The 23356-nt window shown below is 42.5% G+C and overlaps 1 protein-coding gene across 1 annotated transcript in view; it reads right to left on the bottom strand.

Annotated features, from left to right (window-relative positions):
- Kdm5b (lysine demethylase 5B) overlaps positions 1–23064 on the bottom strand; it is a 72916-nt gene extending 49852 nt beyond the window's left edge. Inside the window, exon 1 of the mRNA XM_021633771.2 lies at positions 22771–23064. Within this exon, the coding sequence (XP_021489446.1) occupies positions 22771–22974 (204 nt within the window). The 5' untranslated portion in view covers positions 22975–23064. The remainder of the gene's footprint in view (positions 1–22770) is intronic.
- Positions 23065–23356: the final 292 nt, after the last annotated feature.

The following is a 23356-nucleotide window of genomic DNA, read 5'->3' as shown; positions in this document are numbered from 1 at the left end:
ACACACAGACATTTCAAAGTAAAAATGCAGTTCATTTCATGGCGTGCCAGAAGCTCTGGGTTGATCCCTAGCACACATGTGGCAGCACACTCCTGTAACCTCTGCACTGCACTCAGGAAGTGGAGGCAAAAGACAGTCAGAAGTTCAAAGTCATCTTCAGCCATATGGTGACTTCAAGTCCTGGGCTACAAGGATAGATATACGTGTGTACGTGTGTGTGTGTGTGTGTGTGTGTGTGTGTGTGTGTGTGTGTGTGTGTGTTGTGTGTGTGTGTGTGTGCACATATACACAAACATACAGTGATCATATATATATCATATATATAGAATATATATATGATCAATTCCTCAGTAGAAGAAAGGCGCTGAAACCTAACCCAATCTTTAAAGCTATTCTTATGTCTACTAATACAGGTATCTATTCTTTATAGAATCTTACATGGAGTAACTGCTACGATAAGGAAATAACAGGTAGGAAAATTGCTCAGTCTCTAGAAGCATCAAAAATAAAAAGGGAGGGTGTGGCTCCGTGGTAGAATGTTCGCTTATTATGGGCAAGATGCTGAGTGTAGCCCCATTAAAAACAAATTATGTATAGATTGTTATCTAAATATGGAAGAAATTGGAAAACTAATCTACAATAACAGTAAAACTGAAGATATAAAAATGCTGTTTCACTGACTTTAGTTTGGGATAATGCAAGACAAGACAGTGGCTATGTATGCACAACACTGCATTCAGCACTAATTTATACTCATGCACTTGATGGTTAAAATGACAAGTTTTATATTATGAATTTAAACATGGCAAATAAAGACAAATGTTATAAAATAGACTTATTGACAGAGAAAGAAAGAAATTTTCCTTCCTTACTTGGTTTAAATACAAACCAAAATACTTAAAATAATATTTTAGTTATAAGAATGTTAATTCAAGGAGATTCACAGTCTTTAATCCAACTTCATACTCAGAAATGTAGTAAATGTATTAATGTAGTAACAATGTAGTAATGTGGTAAAAGCTGGAGGTGTGGCTCAGCTGGAAAGTGATGATTTGATAAAATACTTAAGTGGGGCTAGAGAAATGACTCGGCAGTTAACAGCACTTGCAGCATCAAGAGGATCAACACTTAGATCCCAGCCCCAACATAACTAGAAGTCTCTGTACACCTGTAAATCCAACTGGGAGATCGGAAGCCCTTTTCTGAGAGGTCTCCACATGCAGAAGGCATTCCCTCCCTCCCAACACCCCTCACCCTGTCCCCAAACACAACTTTAGGAAAAAAGGTTCATTCAAGCTCACAATTCATGAGTATAGTCCATCATTGCAGGGAAGTAAAAGCAGAGAAGCTTGACCACATCCAGTCAGCAAGCAGAGAGAAACGAATCAATGAATGCATTCTATGCCCAGTTCTCCACTTTATACTTTTATAAAGACGGGTCTTTCCACATCAATTAATTAACCCCCCACTCCCCACAGCCTAGAGTCCTATCTAAGGTGATACTAGACTTCATCAAGTTGACAATTAAGACTGTCACACCATATATATATATATATATATATATATATATATATATATACTAATATCTGCACACACACACACACACACACACACACACACACACAGACCTGAGTTCAATCCCCTGCGTGACACAGAAATGGCCTGAGCCTGAGCAGCTGGGAAGTAGCTCCTGCATAAAGTCCTTACTGTATGTACAAGTATGAGAACCTGAGTTCAAATCCCCAGAACCCACAGAAAAGCTGGGCACAGTGACCAACGCTTGTAACCCAGTGATGAGGGGCAGGGAAAGGCAGATCCAAGATGTCATCCCAGTGCCAACTTGTCTCCAGACAAGCCTGCAGCAGCAAGCACACAGCACAGAAGCATATACTGGACACAATTAAAACAAGCACACCTGTAATTCCTGAACTTGGGAAGTACAAACAGATCAAAGGTTCAAGGTCATCTTCAGCTATGTTGAAGGCCAGCCTGGGATGAGACCCTGTCACAGACACAAAGCATTCTATAGACAGGTATGCCAGCCTGCCTGTAACAATAACTCTCAGTAGGCCTCCGTTACAAAGATGGACAACTTCTAAGCCAGCCTGAACTACACAGCAAGATCCTGTCTGAAAAACAAAACAGAAAATACTCCATACAATACCAAAGAGAGCTCAGTTAATATCTGAATATATCTGAAGATATTAATGTGTTAAATTACACAGAACAAGATGTCATAGGAAAGAAAGAACACTGCTGCTTAATGTCTCATGCCAAGATAAGGAAGGCTTGTGCAGAGTTTTGCACGCTCATACTTTCCATACTTTCCAAAAGCTTTTGACTTTCAGAAAGGAACTAGGGCTGGGCATATGGTCAGTGGTACAGTACTTGCCTGGCATGCCTGAGGTTCTAGGTTCAACACCAGTTAAGTAGTGAGAGGGGAAAACCCATACATTTGGAAGGAAGGAATGAAGGAGGGAGGGAGGGAGGAAGGGAGGGAGGGAGGGAAAGATGGAGGGAGAGGGAGAAAGGAACTGATTACAGTTAAAAGTACAAACATATAAAAAGTAGTGTTAGAAAAATATAAGTAAATGATAAAATATTTAGTCTTTTTTTTTTTTTTACAGTGTGAGTGGTGTGTGTGTGTATCAGAAAACAATTTTAGATAGTCACTTCCCTCCTTCCACCATGTGGGTCCCAAGAATCTCAAGTCCTCAGACTTGGCAACAAATGCTTTTATCTGCTGACACTGCCCTTGTGGTCTGAAACTTTTATATAGAGATTTAAAGACAAGTTATTCCCTGACTAGTCTGTTTTTATGCCTTTATATCCTAAAACATAAAGACCTAGAAACGTCCTGTTACTGCCAGACATGCACTGCCCTGTTACTGCACACAGAAAAGAGGTAGGACAATGAGGCCAGTGCGAGGCCAGCCTCTGTTACGCAAAATGTTGAGGAGGAGGTGAGGGTATGTTCTCAAAACCACAAAAGTCCATAGACTGGCTGGCACACTCCGTAATCCCAGCGCTCAGAGGCAGAGGCAAACAAGTCTCGGTGAGTTCAAGGCCAACCTGGTCTACAAAGTGAGTCCAGGACAGCCAAGTCTACACAGAGAAACCCTGTTTCAAAAAACTAAGAATCAAAAAATAAATAAATACATACATACCTACATAAATATATAATTAAATGACATATAAAGGTGTTTTGTTTTTTTTGTTTTTTTTTTATGTGGACCAGAGATAGCTGATTAGGTAAAAGCATTATTTGTCACACAAGCCTTGATTGCCTGAGTTTAGTCCCTGGATTCCATAGAAAGAGAGCATTGACTCTAAAAAGTTATCCTCCAACCTCCACCATCAGTACAAGGTACACCTACACACAAATGCACATAATAAATAAAACTCTTTTTTAAAAATTGTTTCATATGCATAATTTATGCTTGCAAAGTCTGCAGATTCAAATAAAATAAATTCTAAAGAAGGCATATCAAAAGGAAAACATTAAATTGCCAAGAGAACTACAAGAGGAATAAAAAATTGTTTGGGACCATTTTTTAATAGAAGTCACTTCAAAGATTTTTTTCTTTTGGAGAGAGGTGGTAAAAGTCTTTCCATGTTGAAGCTTTCAGTGTCAAAGGCAAAGCTATATTCCAATAAAAAAAATTGCAAATAAGGCCCTAGTGTGATGGCACAAGCCTTGAATACCAAAACTTGGGAGACAGAGGCAGCTAGACTTCTGTGAGTTCAAGGCCATGATGGTCCACATGGTTCCAAGACAAACAGAGCTATAAATAAGTCACAGGCTGGCAAGATGGCTCAACTAGTGAAAGTGTTGATGGCACAAACCTGATAACCTGAATTCAAGCCCTAGAATCTATAGGAGAATGACAGAAAACTAAGTGTTTGCATTTGCTACTCTTTTAGAATATGTGAGTTCAATTCCTAGTACCCACACGGCGGCTCACAACCCCCCCCCCCCCCGTTACTCCAGTTCCAGGGGAGCCTCTTCTGGCACTGACCCACCTACAAAAAGCAAAACAAAACAAAAATCCAAAACCTGACTCCAAAAGTTGTCCTCTTAACTTAAACACAATAGTCATAAAAATAGTGGCGGACACCTTATATCCCAGCACTCAGGAGACAGAGGCAGGCGCATCTCTGTGAGTTCGAGGCCAGCCTGGTCTACAGAAACCTCTCTGGTTTCAGTACAGCCAGGGCTCTATTACACAGAGAAACCCTGTCTTGAAAAAGAAAAACAAAAAGTAAGTAGTCATAATTCAGAAGTTTTATGGGTTTTGTGTTGTTTTGTTTTGGTTGGCTGTTGGTTTTCTAAGCAACCTCACTATGCAGTCCTGACTGACCTAGAACTTTCTGTGTGTGGGTGTGTGTGTGGATGCATGCATGCATGGAATCAAAATGGCCTTAAGTCAAATGGTTTTCTTGCCTCTGCTGGGATTGGAGGCATATACTACCACACCTGGCCCAAAAACCAAAACTGCACACTATCTGGGTACTTAGCTATCACAGAAAAATAAGACATACTTGGCAAAATCTATGTTAATTTTTTTTTTTACATTTTCTTTATTATTTAGAGTATTCTGCCTGCATGCCAGTTATCATTTTTTAAATGGTGTGAGCCACCATGTGGTTGCTGGGAATTGAACGCAGGACCTTTGGAAGAGCAGTCAGTGCTCTTAACCTCTGAGCAATCTCTCCAGCCCAAAATTATCCCTTATTAATAAGGTGGATCACAAATCATTCTTACGGAATAACAAGACTGTCGTTACAACTGTAAGTAATAAGAGTTTAGAGGAAACCAGGTATGTCTGGTATGGCTCAACATCTGTAATCCCAGCATTTGGGAGGCTGAAGCAGGATTGCTTTTAAGTTTGAGACTATGCCCAGCAGGGATACAAAACATGACCCTGTCTCAAAAGAAATGAAAATTAAAAAAAAATTTTTTTTTCATAAATTACAAAGCATTCATTCCTATGTAAATTTCCTGCTGGGATTTAATTTCCTTTGCTTTTAAAACTTTTTAAAAGTTTTGGTTGGTTGTTGTTTTGTTTTTTGAGACAGGTTTCCCTGTACAGGCCCAAGTTCCTGGAACTCACTCTGTAGACCAGGCTGGCCTCAATCCACCTGTGCCTGCCTCTGTCTCCAGAGTGCTGGGATTAATAGAATGCATCACCTGACAATTGAACTCTTTTTAAACAAAAATTATGAGAACTGCCTTATTTAAAGGCTCAGTTATTCTCCTTTTTTTGTTTGTTTGTTTCTCTGTGTAGCCTTGGCTATCCTGGAACTTACTCTGTAAACTAGATCTCAAGCTCACAGAGATCTGCCTGCCTCTGCCTCCCAAGTCCTAGGATTACAGGTGCATGCCAATTATTTCCCTTAGCACTCAGAAATACGTTCCTTGGGAAGGCAATTAAGGAAAAAGCTGAAGACTGAAAATCCTCAGAAAGGACTGAGAAGCAAGTAAACATTTCCTTAGTCCCAGCACTAACTTAGCAGCAACCACTTAGACTGAGAAGCATACACACTTTCCTTAGTCCCAGCACTAACTTAGCAGGAACCACTTAAGGCACCTTTAAGCAAAAACTAACCCATGTGAGAATAAGTTTCAAAGAATGCCCAAGATTCTTCTTAAAACCCTAAGAATTTCTTCTGTAGATAACCAATTATTGGCATCTGTATAGTTAATATATTATAATATCCCTTAAATGTTTCTTATTACAAAAACACTATTTTCATTTTGAGCCCTAATAATTATTAGCATTGGACAGTAATTAACACTGAGACCCACAAATGGACAGTGCAGAGTGAGAATTTGGAGTACTTATCTACCAAAGCCCTCCACTAAAGGGATCTATAAAGGAAGAAGAGGTGAAGACTAAGAGCCAGAGGCAGAGGTTGACTCCAAACAACAGGGCTGATGAACATGTGAACTCAGAGACTTAGAGCATGCACAAGACCTGCACCGGTCCACACCAGACAAAAGTCCAGCACTGAAAAGGAAGAATGGGGGCTGGAGAGATGGCTCAGTGGTTAAGAGCACTGCCTGCTCTTCCAGAGGTCCTGAGTTCAATTCCCAGCAACCACATGGTGGCTCACAAACCATCTATATAATGTGATCTGATGTCTTCTTCTGGCATGCAGGTATATATGCAGATAGAGCACTTGTTAATAAATAAGTCTCTGGGGGTGGGGAAAGAAAAGGAAAAGTAGACCAAAGTCTGACCCCTAACCCAAGAGACTATTTGCAACTGACACCTGCTTGGAAAGGGAAAATCCATTTACTCCAATTTAGTGCCTCTGAGTTTCTCAATCACATTCCAAGGCAAGCCTCCAGGAGTAGTTGGGCAACAGAAAGGAGACTTTGTGGGGCTTCTGTGTATATTTGAGGAAGGTTATAGTTTCATTTTGGCTTTATTTTTTTCCTTTTTTTTTTATTGGTTTTAAAGAGATTTTTTTTTTTTGCTTTAATTTTCATTTTTGTTTTTGAGAGAGTGAAAGAGAAAAAGAGAGAACATTAAGTTGGGCTGGTAGGGAGGTGAAAAAAAAATCTGGGAAAAGTCCAAGACAGGAAGAATATGATCAACACATATGAAAATTTAACAGGGACATTGGTAATGCATGCCTTTAACCCCAGCACTCAGGACACAAGTGCCTCTGTGAATTTGAGGCCAGCTTGGTCTACAGCCAGGACTGTGACAGGGTGAAATCCTGTCTAGAAAAAAAACAATAAAAAAATAAGATTTTTTAAAACTTCCCAAAAAAGGAGCCTACACTTACTAATTCAAAAAAAGTAACATTAGGACCAAAACATTTTTCTAATTGCATATATTGTGTGAAATTCATCAGTATTACGGGGGGAATTGGTTCTTTCTTTTTCATTTATTTATTATGTTAATCTATTTATTTTCATCATTAGAAGTATATACTCACAGGATTACAATCCAATGCCAGCAGAGGTAAAAGTAGATTTCATTTCTTATAGTTTATAGGTTTTTAGGAACACAAAACTTCAGCGCAAAATTGTTAGGGTCCAAAGCAATCTGTCTTAGGGGGTATTTTAAGGTAAGTTAGCAGTCTTTTCAGTTGAGGGTGACCAGTTATGACCACCTTAATAAGGATTTAAGAAGTGCATACATGAAACAACTTAGGTGTTTTCTCACTGCAGGGTGTTGGGCCAGTGAGAGGGCTCAGCAGGTAAAGCAGTTGTCACAAAGCCTGCCAGATTTAAATTCAATCCCAGGACCCACAGAGCAGAAGGAGAAGAACAACTCTGGAAAATGGTTCTTGGACTTCCATATCTACCAGGGCGCACTATGTGCACACACACAGAGAAACATAAATAAATAAATAAATAAATAAATAAATAAATAAATAAATAAATAATAAAGATAAAATAAAGGGCTCTAGAGATGGCCAGCAATACGGGAGCACCTTCTGCTCCTACAGAGCACCCAAGTTCAATTCTGAGCACCCACATCAGGTGGCTCAAAACCACTTGTAACTCTCAGCCCCAGTGGGGGCCAATACACACATATAATGTTCTGGTGGTCCAAGAGGTTCCTTTGTATTGCTTTTTCCTAATGTATTCATTCATTTATGGGTGTTTTGTCTATGTGTAAGCTTCTGCACCAAGTGTGTGCAGTGCCCCTTAAGTCCTGAGGAGGCTGTCAAGGAACTGGAGTTCCAAGTTGTGACCTGCCACATGGGTGGTAGGAGATAAAGGGGATCCTACGGAAGAGCAGCCAGTGCACTTTAACAGAGCATCTCTCTTAACACCCACCCCCATACAAATAAATAAATAGTGTGTTACACATCAAGCCCTGGGGCTTAAGGCATGCGACAGTTGTATACAAGTGCTGTACCACTGGACCATATATTCCCAGCCACTCTTGGTGTCACAAGAGTTAAAAACATAATGACCAAAATAATCTTTAATAGAGATTTTTAGATGTTTTAGTTTTACAGAAAAATGACAAACTGGCTTCTGTTTATTAATATCTTAGATTAGTATGACACATTTGTTTTATTGATGGAAACTCACACTTTATCCTTTATTCATATTTATTTCTTTTTAAAATATCCCTTTTGTGTTCTACTATTCCACCCTTTTGTAACATCATGTTTAGTTGTCTTTTCTTGAGTCTCACCATGTGTATCCCTGGCTGGCCTAGAACTCACTATGTAGAACAGACTGGCCTTAAACTCAGAGATCCACCTGCTTATGCCCCTCAAGTACTGGGATTTAAAATGTATTATTGGTCCTTAAGATTAGAAACACTTCATTTCACTTCATAGAAGCAAAAGATAGGTGAAGGAGCTAAGCAGACAGCCCAATGGGTCAGAATGCTTGCTCTGCAAACAAAGACTTGGGTTTGACTCCCCAGCACCTACATAAAAAGGCAGGCATGATTTTAGACAGGATGGAGACAGACAGATCAGCAGAGCTTCCTGGCAAGCCCGCCTAGCTGGAAAGGCCAGCTCTTCTGGCTCAGTGAGAGACTGTGTCCAGGGTCCTAAGGCTGAGAGAAATAATAAAAGAAGACACCCTAACATATATCCAGTTCTGGTTTCTGCTTTCCTGTGAACTTGTTCATGTAAAGTGAACCCAGCACACACAAAAACAAAACAAACAAACAAAAAAAGATAATAAATAGAGAATACATTTTTACTAGGCCCAGAACAAGGATTTGCTTTGCTTCTCTTTTATGAGCCTGGGCCCTGTATGTAGCCTGACATCCTCCTGCTGGTCATTACAGCTGCGCACTACCAGTTTCATTTGTAGACTTTCAACAGCTGAATTAAAAGTACCAAATTCAAGTCAGGTGTAGTGGCACACACCAATCTCACTTGGAAGGTAGAGAGGCAGGTAGAGGCCAGTGTGGTCTACATAGTGAAATCCGGTCTTGCAGAGAAGAAAAAAAAAAAAAAAATCCAGGGCCAGCAAGATAGCTCAGCAGGTAAAAGTTCTTGTTATGTAAGCCTGATCACCTAAGTCTGATCCTACAGTGGAAGGAGAAAACCAATTCCCAAAAATTGTTTTCTGATCTCCATTGATGTGCTGTTTCGCATGTGCCCAGGAAAAGTGATGTGAGCATCTGCACACACATAACAATAATGACAGCACAGCACTAACATTTACTACTATCATTAGTAAAGTCTGGAGTGGGAGTACTGTAACTCCAGCACTCAAAAGTCCAAGGCAGAAGGATCTAGATTCAAGGTTAGCCTAGGCTACATAGTAAGTCCCTTTCTCAAAATAAATTCCAAGGCACGAAACATTTTCTCAAATTAGAACTCAGGAGGCTGGGAGAAGGCTCGGTAGCTAAGAGCACTCGCCGCTGTTGCAGAGGACCACGACTGTTTCCACCACATGCAAGCAAAACACTCAAAACATAAAATAAGTAAAGCTATGTAAAAATAAAATAACACCAGGAGTAGTGGCACATGTCTGCAATCCCAGTACTGGGAAGGCAGAAGGAATATCAACCTCTGCAACACAGGGAGTTCCAGGTCAGCTTTAGCTTCTTGAGAACCTGTCTCAACAACAGAGCTGTAACACGTAAGCTGCTGTTGTGTTTATATAACTATCACTGGGGAACTGAAGTATAAGAGTTACCATAACTTCAAGGCCATTTGCGCTACAGAGTACAGCACTGTCTCCAAAGAGAAAACAAACAAACAAGCAAAAAGAAGAGCCAGGCATAGTGGCACCCAGCTTTAATCCCAACACTCAGGGAGGCAAAGACAAACAGATTTCTGTGAGGCTAGCCTAGTCTACAAAGAGTCCAGGACAGCCAAAGCTACACAGAGAAACCTTATCTTGAAAAAAAAGGTAAAAAGAAAAAAAAGGAGGGGAAAAAGTGATTCAGCTATGGAGCAATGTAGTTTATCAGCAGAAGCAGAGCTTTTGCTCAGTGTGCACCTGCAGTACAAAATAAAAAATGTACAGATTAATAGGGGCAACCCAGGAAAGCCAATTTTTCTGCTTGTTTTGCTTTGAGTCTTGATAGGATCCCCAGGCTGGGCTTGAACTCACAATATTCCTTCCTGCCTTGGCCTCTAGAGAGCTAAGCCACCACTTTGTTGTTTTTCTTCAACTTTTTAGTGTGTGTGTGTGTGTGTGTGTTTGTGTGTGTGTGTGTGTTCAAGGAAATCTGCAGAATCTCATTCTCTCCTTCCATTGTTTGGGTTCTGGGGACTGAACTCAACTTGTCAGGCCTTGCCTGCAGATATCCTTATTCACTTAGCAATTTTGCTGACCCAAAGCCTTCAGTTTTAAACAACATATTTCAAAGAACATTTAAGGGACATGCATGGTAAACATGCATGCTATGCAAACCTAACAACTAACAGCCTAGATGCAATGCAAAAAACCCAGGTAAGGTAAGGAGGAAGTAGCCATTTGTGATCCTAGCATCCTTACAGAGAGGCGGGAGGTAGAGACAGGGGAATTTACCGTGTTTCTCAGGTGAGTTAGCCTGGAATACAATGCAGAAAAAAAACCAAGAGACCCGTGTCAACAAGGTAGAACTCACTCCTGATAGTTGTTCTCTGACTAAAGAACAAGTCTGCCTCCATCTTGGGCCTAAAAGCCATCTTACCATAAAGACAAATAAGCTTCACACCTATTTATGATTAAATATCTGTTTCTCAAGGATTGGGCTATGCTCCACCTGTAACCTTAACTACAAATGGTTCTGGACTGCCTGTTCAGAAACGATGATCATGTCTTTGTTTCAAAAAGTTTTTTATAACAATCTTGCAAATCTACCTTTGTTTCAAAAGGTTGTTATGACTACCTTATGCCCATCTTGCAATCGTGTCTTTGTCTCAGGAGGCTGTTATGACTAACTTGTTATGCTTATGTTCTTCTCCTGTAACCCCACCAATTTTGCCTGCCAAATCCCCCATTTAAAAACACCTTACCCTTAAGATTTATAAAAATCTCGTCTTCCTCACCTCCAATGCTGACCTCTCAAACTCTGCCTTAGGGGGAGGCGTTTCATGCACATGAATTTTAAAAAGCTCATTTTGCCAGGTGGTGATGGCAAATGCCTTTAATCCTAGCATTTGGGAGTCAGAGGCAGAAGGATCTCTGAGTTTGAGGCCAGCCTGGTCTACAGAATGAGTTCCAGAACAATCAGGGTTACACAGAGAAACATCAATGCACATAATGTAAAAATAAATGAATCATTAAAAATAAATAAAGAAAAGACTGTTGTACTCTTTTCCACAGGACATATACTACAGACACATTTAAAATTGTAGTTAAAAAGGCTAAACAGTAAGCCATATTTCACTAGACGCAACATATTTACTAACAGATACTTAGCCCTGATAAGTAACATTAAGAATGGAAACAATTACTTTGGATAAACGTGTAATCCGCAATAGTAATGAACTTAAGCCTGAACTGAAGGGACTAGGAATTCTCAGTAGTCCTAATATTTACAAAAGGCAAACTGTCAGTCTACTCAACATATTACATATATATATTTTTTTTTTTTTTGAGGCAGGGTCCTAGCTCAAATTGGCCTCAAACGTGTAATCATCCTGCCTTTATCTCCAAGAGTGATGGGATTTAAGGTCTGTACCACCACTCAAGGCTAAAGTATGCTGAGGATCAAACACACAACCCATTTTGACCCTGCTCCTTAATAGAGTTCTGACTGCTGGAGTTTCCATGCCTGTGCCCACCTGAGCATTCATGTGTTGAAACTTAATAACTGATGTAATAATATTAAGAGGTGGGGTCATTGAGAGTGGGTTAAATCATGATGTCAGAGCCTGCTTGTAGATTTAGAGACCTTATGGAACTAGTCTACATCTCCTTTTTCTACTCTTCCAAAGGAGCACACAGCGTTCCAAGTATCCTAACTTGAGTGCAGAGACCTAGCTAGCCCTTCTAAGATATGAAACCTAGCAAAGAGCCTAATCTGCATTTCCCAGACTTGACAAATTACAAAAGAATTTTTATTACTACTTAGAAAGTATCAAATATTTCGTTATAGCAGCACAAATATGCAAAGGCAATCAATGACTTCAGGGTTAGATCTCTTGCTTTTTACAATTTTTTGTTCTTTTTTCTGAGACAAATATTCCTACTTATACCTGGAACTTACCATCCTCCTGACTCAGCCTCCCACATGTAGGCTTACAAGTATGTAAGTTTTCATGTGAAAGGATGTAATACGATGATCAATTAAAGACTGTAAGTGGGCCTTTCCCTTTTCACCCCATGACACCTTAAACCATGCTGTGTTAAATACTGTAGTCGCTGTTGTCTAGCATTGTCGATTGCTTTACTTCATTCACATTTACTGCTACATTTCAAAAGAACTTGGTTTTAGTTTTATGTTTTGTTTTGTTTTTAAGACAGGGTTTCCCTGTGTAGCCTTGGCTGTCCTGAACTTGCTTTGTAAACCAGCCTGCCTCAGTCTCCCTGAGTGCTGGAATTACAGGGGTGAACTACCATACCCAGCTCCAAAATAACTTTTATTACTCTAAAATATGAAAAAATTGCAGCCAGATAAACTGGCCATCACTTAAATGGCTGCTTAGTATCAACAAGTTATGCTCTATAAAAGGTGTCACATTGGATAAAGGCACTAGCCATCAAGTCTGACAAACTGAGTTGACCACAGGTGGAAAGAGAACCAATTCCCGAAAGTTAGTCTATCACATGCACACTGTGCACACAAACACACCCCTGGCAGCAGGAGAATCAGGAGCTCCACGTCACCCTCTGCTAGAACCCAGCCAGGGTTCCTGAAAACTCTAAAGTAAGGCTCTGCCGCTGAATACGTGTAGCTTACTATTTTCTTGATCTCCCTGTATCTCTGCTTCAGAACCCAGGAAGAAGAGCTACATTAACACTGTTAGAGTTGTACACAATGGCATACACCTGCGACTCCCAGCACTTGGTATGGGAGGCATGAGGTTCTGGTGTTTGAAGCCAGCCCTGGCTATAGAAAAATTAATCTGTGAGTTTGGGGCCAGCCTGCTCTACAAAGTGAGTCCAGGACAACCAAGGCTACACAGAAAAACCCTGTCTCAAAAAACAAAACAACAAAAAATGAACAATTATCTATTACATACATCAAAGACATATTTCACAAACAGAATGCATGAAGATTAACAATGAAAGAAAAGGGCAGTAAAGCAGTAACACAAGAACCAAGAGAATGAATAAAATCCAAATATAATTAAGAAAATAAAGAACAAACCCACAATCTCTATACTAATCCCTGAAGCTATCCTCCCACTGGCAAATCTGGTGACTTTTCTCCATTTGTCCAAAATTCATCATAATATTGGATGAGTGCCTCAAGGAGAGGGAAAATCTTTCAATTTTACAAAGTAAATACTTTCAATTTTACAAAGTAGAGGTTAGGGGCTGGAGAGATGGCTCAGCAGTTAAGAGTGCAGTCTACTCTTCCAGAGGTCGAGTTCAATTCCCAGAAACCACATGGTGGCTGACAACCATCCATAATGGGATCTGATGCCCCCTTCTGTTAGGCAAGTGTATATGCAAATTGAGTGCTCATGTGTATAAATAAATAAAACTTCTTAAAAAACTGACAAACTAAAGGTTATACTTCAAAAATTCTTTTTTTTAGATTTATTTATTTTATTACATATAGTGTTCTGCCTGCATGTACACCTGAAGGCCAGAAGAGGGCGCCACATCTTGTTATAGATGGTTGTGAGCCACCGTGTGGTTGCTGGGAATTGAACTCAGGACTTCTAGAAGAGCAAGCAGTGCTCTTAACCTCTGAGCCATCTCTCCAGCCCCTACTTCAAAAATTCTATACACACTTTTTTCATTCTCTACTCTCATGTCTTGCCTTACAAAATAAGGTATTAGAGTACAGATGCTAAGAAAAAGCAACTACTCTTTCTGCCTTTTACCTTCAAATATAGCTTGGAAAAAAAAAAGTTGCCATCTGGTTTAAATATCACTAAATGATGAGTATAACATTACAGAAAACTAGAAGACCCTTGTAATTATGAGTTTTAACGGGGATTTGTTCTTTGTTTCTGGCATTACATGATGAGAATAAAACCGTGTTTCAAGACTTCAAACTATAGGATATATGTCACTGTCTCGCGGGACCTTAATAAAAAACCCACAGATAATTGTAGGCCTCACCCTCTCAAAGAAACTTCAACAGAAACCATTACACAAAACTAGGCAAGATAACAAGTGTGGTACCCAGGTACCCAGCTCCAACTGATGCATCTACAACAAAAGGTTCAGGAATCTTAGTAAGAGGAGGTGGAAAACCTACAAGTCAGGGGAATAGGAAGTTTGATATGATCTTCTCTTAGAAATGTCAGAGAAGTTAAACCCATAAAGACTCATCAACATGGCTGCCTAAACATTGACAGCAAGACATACTAACATTAAAGAAGAAAATCCCATGGAATCTCAACCCTAGACAAAGAACTAGGGACAACTAAGGAATGTTAAGAACAAGACTATGACGATGCATAGCTATAATCCAATATCTGGGACATAAGAAGTTCATGAACACTTTGATTACATGAGCTCCTCTTAAATGAATAAATAAAAACAAGGATTATATTTGTTACATATATACAGTCCCAGGAGACTCTCTGTGTGGGTTTTCTTTCAGTGAGTTTATTGGGCTTAGAGGAGAATGGCTGAGGAGTTACTTACAGCAGAGCAGATAGCCCCAAAACAGACACATCACTGAAAAGTCTCATCAGGATTGATGACTTCCCCTTGACGATCCACCTTCAGTTAACCTTTCACACTCTATTACCCCCTGGGTTTGGGTTTGTTTGTTCTTGCTTTATTGGGGGTGGGGGGATGCTTGCTCTTTTTCAAACAGAACAGGGTTTCTCTGTGTAACACAGCCCTGGCTGTCCTGGAACTCAGAGATCTGCTTGCCTCTGCCTCCCAAGTGCAAGGATTAAAGGTGTGAACAACCACTGCCCCGCCCTAGTTTGAGCTTTTCAACCAAGTTTTCACTATATAACTTGGATTGATCTAGAACTCATGATTCTGTCTGCTTCCTGAATGCTGGGAATAAGCTATCACACCCAGGTATATTCTAGGGTTGGGGGGTTGGAGATGAGATTGTGAGATCTTACACATTTCCGAAACTAACTAACCTAGAACTCATTATATAACCCAGGCCGACCTAACTGATCCACCTGCCTCTAAACTAATGCTGGATTACAGACATGCATCACCATGCCAAGTTCTTGTTCTAGTTTTGATGTTGGGCTTTTGCCTTTCCTAAGTTCCATTTAAAAAAAAAAAAAAAAAAAAGCAGGAGCTGGAGAGATGGCTCAGAGGTTAAGAGCACTGGCTGCTCATCCAGAGGTCCTCAGTTCAATTCCCAGCAACCACATGGTGGCTCACAACCATCATCTATGGTGAGATCTGGTGTTCAGGTCTACATGCAGACAGCATATTGTGTACATAATAAATAAATCTTTAAAAAAGCAAACTTCACTGCAGGAAAATGAGGGATGTGTATTTGGCCCTGAGTTTCATCTTGCTTCATCTGTTCCTAGATTCTTCTTAGCAATGAGCAAGGGAAGGAAAAAAAAAAAAAAAAAAAAAAAACAACTAAGATTAAGCTCCTGGAATCCATTAATTAATCTAGACAGTAGCCCTAGGTCAGTGTCAGATCCCTTTAGAGCCGGATGAGAAGGTATACACACTGGGGTAAACAGACTTTATCCAAGGTCATGATGCAATCAGATTAAAAAATACTAGGGCTAGCTCAGTAGATAAAAGTGCTTGCTGCACAAACATGAAGATTTTAATTCGAATCCTCAGAACCCAGGCAAAATCAAACACACAGAGACAGTATCCATACATAATTCCAGTGTTTCAATGGGAAGACAGAATTCCCATTGAAGTGTGAAGACTAGGTAGCCTGACATACAGAGTAGAAACACAGAGACTATCTCAAACAAAAAAGCAAGGACCAACATTCAAGGTTACTCTCTGACCTGCTCAAGCAGGAGATGTGAACTGCACACACCCTCAATTGCACAAGTGAATATGATTACAGACTCACAAAAACACAAAAGCAACTCTAGGCACCTTTAAAAACTTCTAAACCAGCTCCTCCCTTTTACATAATAAAGTGACTTCTAAGAATAAATACACACAACACACGCTCATCCTCAGTTTGATAATTTTTATCCCCACAAAATATTTCTTGTTAGAAATAGATTTAAGAGATTAGCACCTGGCCTTACCCAATCATATCCTCTTGCCTTAAATGCTAGGATTGAAGACTGCATCATCATCATCATCATCATGGCTGGCATACAATCTAATTTAAAATTAAAATTAAAGAGAATGTTTGCCCAGTATGGTGATAAACACTGAGTTTGAGGGCAGCCTGGGCTACTCTGGGAATTCCAGCCTAATCTGATAAAAATATCAAAACCTGCTGGGCAGTGGTGGCGGAGCAAGCACTAGGGAGGCAGAGGCAAGTTAATCTTTGCCAGCTGGAGGCCAGCCTGGTCTACAGAGCAAGTTCCATGACAGCCAGGGCTACACAGAGAAACCCTCTTGCAAAACAAAAAAAAACCAAACAAACAAAAAAAAAAAAAATCAAAACCCAGCCTGGCGTGGTGGCACATACCTTAATCCCAGCACTTGGGGAAGCAGAAGGCAGATCACTGTGAGTCTGAGGCGCAAAAGTCTGGTCTCAAAGCAAGTCCAGGACAGCTAGGGCCACACAGAGAAACCCTGTCTCCAGAAGGGGGAAAAAAAAAAAAAGGGCTGAGGATACATAGCCCTCAGTGCTAGAGAACCTGCCTGATAGGAACAAGGCCTTGTTTCCATTCTCAGTACCATGGGAGAAAAAAAATACCACATAAAATACTAAATAGCAATTTTTCTCACAGCAATCACACTATCAATGCCGAAAGCTAAACTACTAGCCTGTTAGTTACCTAACAACCTAACCAACACCTCAGAAAGGTACTTCATTCTCTTTCCTGAGCCCTCCTGACTCTCAACTGTTCTGTGAGACAAAATGGTCAGTGTGACATATCTGAGCTAAAATATGGCCAGTTCTAGCAACAGAACAAGAACAGGAAATACCTCTACCTGCTAAGGTTTTCAGGATGCTCAAGTTTCTTTACAAGTTCCAAAAACTGTCAAAAGGCAACAAAAGCACTGGGTAAAACCCAAGAACTTATCGATAACCCCACACTAACGGAAAAGTGACCATCACTCATTAAATACTAGAAAGCTCACTTTGAATTGCTCCAATATTACCTGTAACTGCAACAGACAAAAGCCAACCCCAGAAGGTCTCTACAACTGCTTTGGTCCTCATTCCCAGACTGTTGTTCTTTCTGCCTTTATCTAGAAATAGCTACAGGAACTAATTCCTATACTTGTAACTTTTTGTAATTAAAAAAAAAAAGTTAGGGGATGGTGAGATGGCACAGTGAGTGAAAACACTTGTTGCACAAGCCTAACAACGTGAGGTTGGTCCCTGGGACCCCTATCAAAAACCAGATGTGGCATGCATCTGTCCTCCCATCCCAGCACTCTGAAGCTTTCTAGCTGGCTAGCCAGAAGTACACCTGGCAGAAACAGCACCTGGCTCCAAAACAAGAGAGAACGAGAAAACAACTCCAAAGTTGTCCTCTGGCCTCCACAGTAGCACACGTGTGCACCTGCTCCCTCCCTCCCCCAACAAATACACACACAGGCACAAATAATAGCTTAAAATTTTATTTATGCAAAAAAAAAAAAAAGTATTTATGTTCTGGTAGTTTATCAAAAAACTAGTCCTCATATCCAGAAAAAAAATTTAAATGATTCAGTTTAGCACAGGAAGAGCATGTATGTACGTGTGTGACTGGGCTGCATGGCTGATGTACGAGTGCAACAAGACCAGAGGAGGCCCTCAAGTGCAGTCCTCTCTCACTCTCTGCCTCATTTCTTACCTGCATACTCTCTGGATTAGGCTGCAAGTCAGGGAAACCCCAGCAACCCTCCTGTCTACTCCCTGCTCAGTGCTGGGACTACAAGGGAATGTAGGGCCATAATTCATTTGTTATGTAGATATTTGAATAGGAATGCCAGTCCTCATGTTTGCATGGTAAATAGCTCTTAATCAGAGCCACTTCTTCATTCCTTAAATGTTTAAGATTTATGTATTGTTTGCCTGTATATTTGAACACCATATAGGCCTGTAGAGGTCAGATGGCAACCTCAGATCCCATGGAACTGGATTTACAGATGCTTGTAAGCCACCAAGTGATTACTGGGAATCAAACCTGGGTCTTCAGGAAGAGCAACAAGTGCTCTTAATCTGAGCCATCTCTTCAGCCTTTTGTTTTGTTTTTAGGCAAGGTCTTTCTATGTAATCCTGGCTGACCTGGAACTGTTAAGTAGATTAGGCTGGTCTGAGATCTGCCTGCCTCTGCCTCCTGAGTGCTCACATTATCGGTATGCCACCACACTAAACCCTCACTTATTTTTCTCTATAAATCCTAATGTGGACCAACTAGAACAGCAATGGGTGGCTGCAAAGACGGTTCAGTAGCTAAGAGCACTTGATGGCTGCAAAGGGCCCAGGTTTGGTTCCCACACCTAGATGACAGAGTACAACCCTCTCTAAATTCAGTTCCAGAAGATACAATGCCCTCTTCTGGCCTCTGTGGGCAAGGTCACATGCACACAGGTAGAAAAAACACAAAGTAAAAATAAATCTAAACAAAACCAAAAATGGTGACAAGTCTACAAGATGATCCTATTGCACATAAACCAGATATTTTATATATTTATATATATATGTACATATATGTTAAACCCTCTAAAAGAAAGTTCCCCATGTTGACAAATTTCTACCTATTATTCCTATATTTCAAACATCCTTGACTTTTACTGCCCTTTAAACATGCAAGCATTTTGATGCATTTGACCCCAGAACCCACATGGTAGGAGACCAGACTTCTACAAATTGTCTTATCTCCGTACCTGCACTGTAGTATATCATGAGTACATGTATGCAAATGTACACACACACAAATAAAATGTTTTTTGGTTTTGGTTTTGCTTATCTGTGTTTAGCCCTGGCTGTCCTGGACCAAGTTGGCCTCAAACTCACATGGATCCGCCTGCCTCTGCCTCCCAGAGTGCTGGAATTAAAGGTGTTAGGCACCTCACCAGCTTAACTGGTTGGAAAAAAAAAAAAAAAAAAAAGCCAGTGGTGGCACACACCTTTAATCCCGTCACCAGGGAGGCAGAGGCAGGTGGATCTCTTAGTTTCAAAACAGCCATGGCTACACAGAGAAACCCTGTCTTTGAAAAAAAAGAGCCAGGTGTGGTGGCTCACACCTTTAACCCCAACAGATCTGAGTTCAAGGCTTGGCAAAGCAACAGTGAGACACTATCCCCCCACCCTCCACAAGCTCTGTAGTCATTAGCACTTCTTACAAAAAAAGTGTATTTTTAAGTTCCTCCTTGTTCCCCAAGGGTGGAATTAACTCAAAGAGGCTTACTGAATTACAACAGTCTTACACGTCATAGCTATAAAGATGTAGACGAAGGATTCAAACAGACAACCAAAGGAAGTTAAAAATAAAACAATAGTATTTATTGTGCCATCTGTGGTTGAATTTAAACCTCTGATTTTTGGTCATTGCCAAAAAATAAATTTGTGGAATCTGCCTAACTGTAGCCATGTTAGATATCTGGAAGCAAGAAGGTGACTAAAGCTATCAAATACATTATGAAATGAGAGATTCGAAAAGATATTTACTGAGCAGCCAACTTTTTGGCTAATATTAATACCCCTAAAAATACTCATCAAATGTGAAAATAACATTTGTACTTAAACATCTAAGCACGGGGAAATACCTGCATTTTAAAGGAAAATAAATAAAATTAAGTTTAATGTTTAAAGGCCTCACCTCAGAAAATAAGTTTAGCTATCCCTTTTACTTCTTTGAAATAGGTTTATTACTGTCTTTAAACTTGAAGTTTACATATAGTCTTGACTCATTTTTATCACATTACCTTACTAGATTTTCACAAATTTCTGTCAACTTTTATGCACTCTTATACAAATAATGTAAACACCCTAAGTTTTCACAAGCTAAGGAGCTTAAGACCCTAAGAAAGCACGTACACACAGAAGCTCCCTAAAAGATACAAAGCTAAGAACAAAAGGAAATAGAACTGCTTTTATAGTTCTCCCTCACCTACTACAAGCACACCACATCTCCCTTTAAATTTCGCCACTAGAGTTCCAAAAACTCAACGAACAGAAATGATCTAGGGACACAAACATTATAATGCTACACCACGGTAAATATTTCATATTTCTTAAGGGTTTATTCTGTTGCCACTTTTCAACTATATGAAACCACTTGTTCCCAGCTTTCCTAACACAAAACATTTCCTAAACAAAGACTGTTTATGTCTCTTAAAAAGCCTTTGTTCCAGGACCCCTCTATTCAAGAGCTACAACTTCTGAATTTTCTTTTTTGTGGTTATATCAACAGCTAATACTAGCAAACTCTTGCACATTGGCAGAGGAGTTTGTTAAACAAAGGAGGAAGCAAGTCCCCTCCACACAAAGGAGGGCTCCAAACAGCACTAGTTATGTTTGTAGATTATTTCTTCCTCTTTACCCCTTTCTTCTCAAGCTGTAGTATATAGTATTCTCAATACAAAATGGTGGCCATCATGTGTGACATTCAGAATGGCAAAAAGCAAAACAGAACACAAATCCTAAGACTGCCATTAATCTGCTGGTCCAGACGAGGAAACGTGTAGCCAAACCTAACCAGAGCAACACTGTTTTTCGAAGAAAATAGCTCTATAAAAGGCAAAGGAGGCAAGATAAAGGACTTACCCCAGCCCTAGAATGCCACAATGCCAACATGGAGGAAAACTCACAGGAACCCAACTCCTCTTATATTTTGGTTTCTAGTAACTTGGTCAAGTTTCCTAATTTCTGAATAAAATCCCATTAATGCAAACGTCTAATATTCATATTCATCTTTCCTGATACATTAGGATAAATCTAAATCGTTCAAGGTTTGAAACATGGTCGAGTCTTCGAAATTAAAACCTTAGGTTTAGCCAGACAAGGGCGTAACTTTTGCAGGCCTGCTGTTACTTCTACAGTAACAGAAATGGACCTTCCTTTAAGCTACAACAATCGACCCTGCCCACTTGACCAGGAGAAATGAATCTACTTCCAAACATTTCCCCATACTAGCTGACCGGACCAGTTATTTTTCTCAAGCATTCATTTCATTTCTGTTTTCAAAGTTGTTGAAGAGAAACTAAAATGTGGTGTCTGTGTTTTAATTTTTCCGGGGCGGGGGGGTGAAGGGGGAGCGGTGGAAAGATAAGGCTTATTCAGGGATCTCTCAAACAGCTTTTGTAGAACGAAATGGATACGTATACAATCCTGCAACTCAAAATGCCATTACAAAGAGTAAGTTTATGGGAGAAAGGGATGGGGGTGGGGGTGGGGGTGTCTTCTTCCACTTGTGCGGGAGCAGGGGGTAAAGACAGAAATTTCTTCAACGGTAGGCAAGGCAGTTAAACCTTTCCAACCGTCCCGGCCGGTCCAACGGTCGTTTAGGCCAACTCAGACTCAGGCCATCCCAAAAGGTAGGCGAAAAACCTGGGGTGTCGCAGCGCATCCAGTTCCGGCTGCGGGGGGGAGGGGGGACGGACGGACAGGGAAGGAGTGGGCCGGGCTCTCCGCGGACGTTGCAGCCGTTAGGGCTGTCTTCGGGGACATCCCACCCCTCACAGGCCCCCAAGCTCGAGGCGCTAGTGCCACCGCCGGAGGGGCGAGTAGGGAGGGCTAGGGACTAGGGCGAAATCGCCAGGAGCCCGCCTGACATCTCCCCTAAATGCACGGCCTCTCCACCTCAGCCCCAGCCAGGCCTCCCCCGGGAGCGGCGCGATCCGTCCCGAAGTCCGTGCGGGAGCGTCCGCTAGGGCAGGCGAGCATCGGGGCGACGGCCTCCTAGCTCGCACCCACAGTCCCCAAAGTGCGCCCCCGACCCCTGCGCCCCAGCCACACACCGCCCCAGGCCGGACCCTCGGCTCCTCCCCGCCCCCAGCGGCGCCGGCCGCCCCCCGCCCCAGCTCGGCCCGGGGCCTCCCGAGGGCCCAGGAACCAGGTGGTGGCGGGGACCCGGGTCCGGAGGGTGGGGCGCTCAGGTGAGGGCAGCTCCGGGCCGACGCCGCCACCACACAAAGGACCAGGGGCTCCCGCCGCCATATTGAAAACTTTCCTCCTCACACGACAACTCGCAAGTCCCCCACCCCCACCCATCACACACCCCCGCACCCCGGGGAGGAGGCAGGGACCAGCCGCCCGGCCGTGCGAGCCCAGAGCCCTGCCTCCGCGCCCGCGCCTCAGCCGGGCCCGGGAGGGCTCCCCAGCGACCACCCCGGCGGCTGCCACCGCTTCAGCCCGCACCGCAGCCCGGCCACGCAGGGCCCCGGCCCCCGGGAGCCGCACGGCCCGGCCCCCGGCCCGGCCCCCGGAGCCCGCCGTCCCCACTGCCCGCATCCCACCCGGGCCGGCCCCCCGCGCCTTGTCCCCCGTCGCCGCAACTCCCACCCTCGGAGAGACACCAAAGTTGGCCGGGCCCGCGGGGCGACCGCTCCCCGCCCCCGCGCCTCGGGCCTCCCGGGCCTCGCGTCCTCGCTCCCTCCCCCCCAGCCGCGAGCAGGATCCGGGGTGCTGGCTGACTCACCGGCGGCGGCCGCACCTTACAGATCCCGGTCTGCTCGGCTATGGGCCGGATCTTGTGGATGAAGGCGAAGGGGTCCGCGAACTCTTCCCAGCTGGGCTCGAAGACCGGACACTCGGGGGGAGGCAGAAACTCACCCAGCGGGCCCGGGCCCCCGAGGGGCAGCGCCAAGCGCGGGCCTGGGGGCAGCGTGGTGGCCGGCTCCATCACCGCGACTTGGGCAGGGGCGAGCAGGGGGCAGGCTCCGCGACAGCGGCAGCGAGCTCCGCTCGGTCCGAAACCCGTGCACACGCACAGCTCGGGCGACAAGTCCGACTTCTACTAGCAACGGCAGCACCTAGGGCTTTTTCAGCCTTCCTCCGACGACGTCTTGCCGCTACCCCACGCCGTGCGCCTCCGCCGCCACGGCGAGGAAAAAAGTCCCCACTGCCACCCCGAGCCAGGTCTCGCCCCGCCCCCTAACCGGGAGGGGCAGGGTCCTTCCGCTCGGATGGGTTTTAGCCTTAATGGTTCCGTTGACCACTGAAGTTTCAGAATTTTTGCTCTCAAGAAGTTAACAGACTAGTAGAGAGAACAGATCTGTAATCGA

This window comes from Meriones unguiculatus, chromosome 11, assembly GCF_030254825.1.
Source record: "Meriones unguiculatus strain TT.TT164.6M chromosome 11, Bangor_MerUng_6.1, whole genome shotgun sequence".
Classification (NCBI taxonomy): Eukaryota; Metazoa; Chordata; class Mammalia; order Rodentia; family Muridae; genus Meriones; species Meriones unguiculatus.
This window is presented reverse-complemented; position numbering and strand designations above follow the sequence as displayed.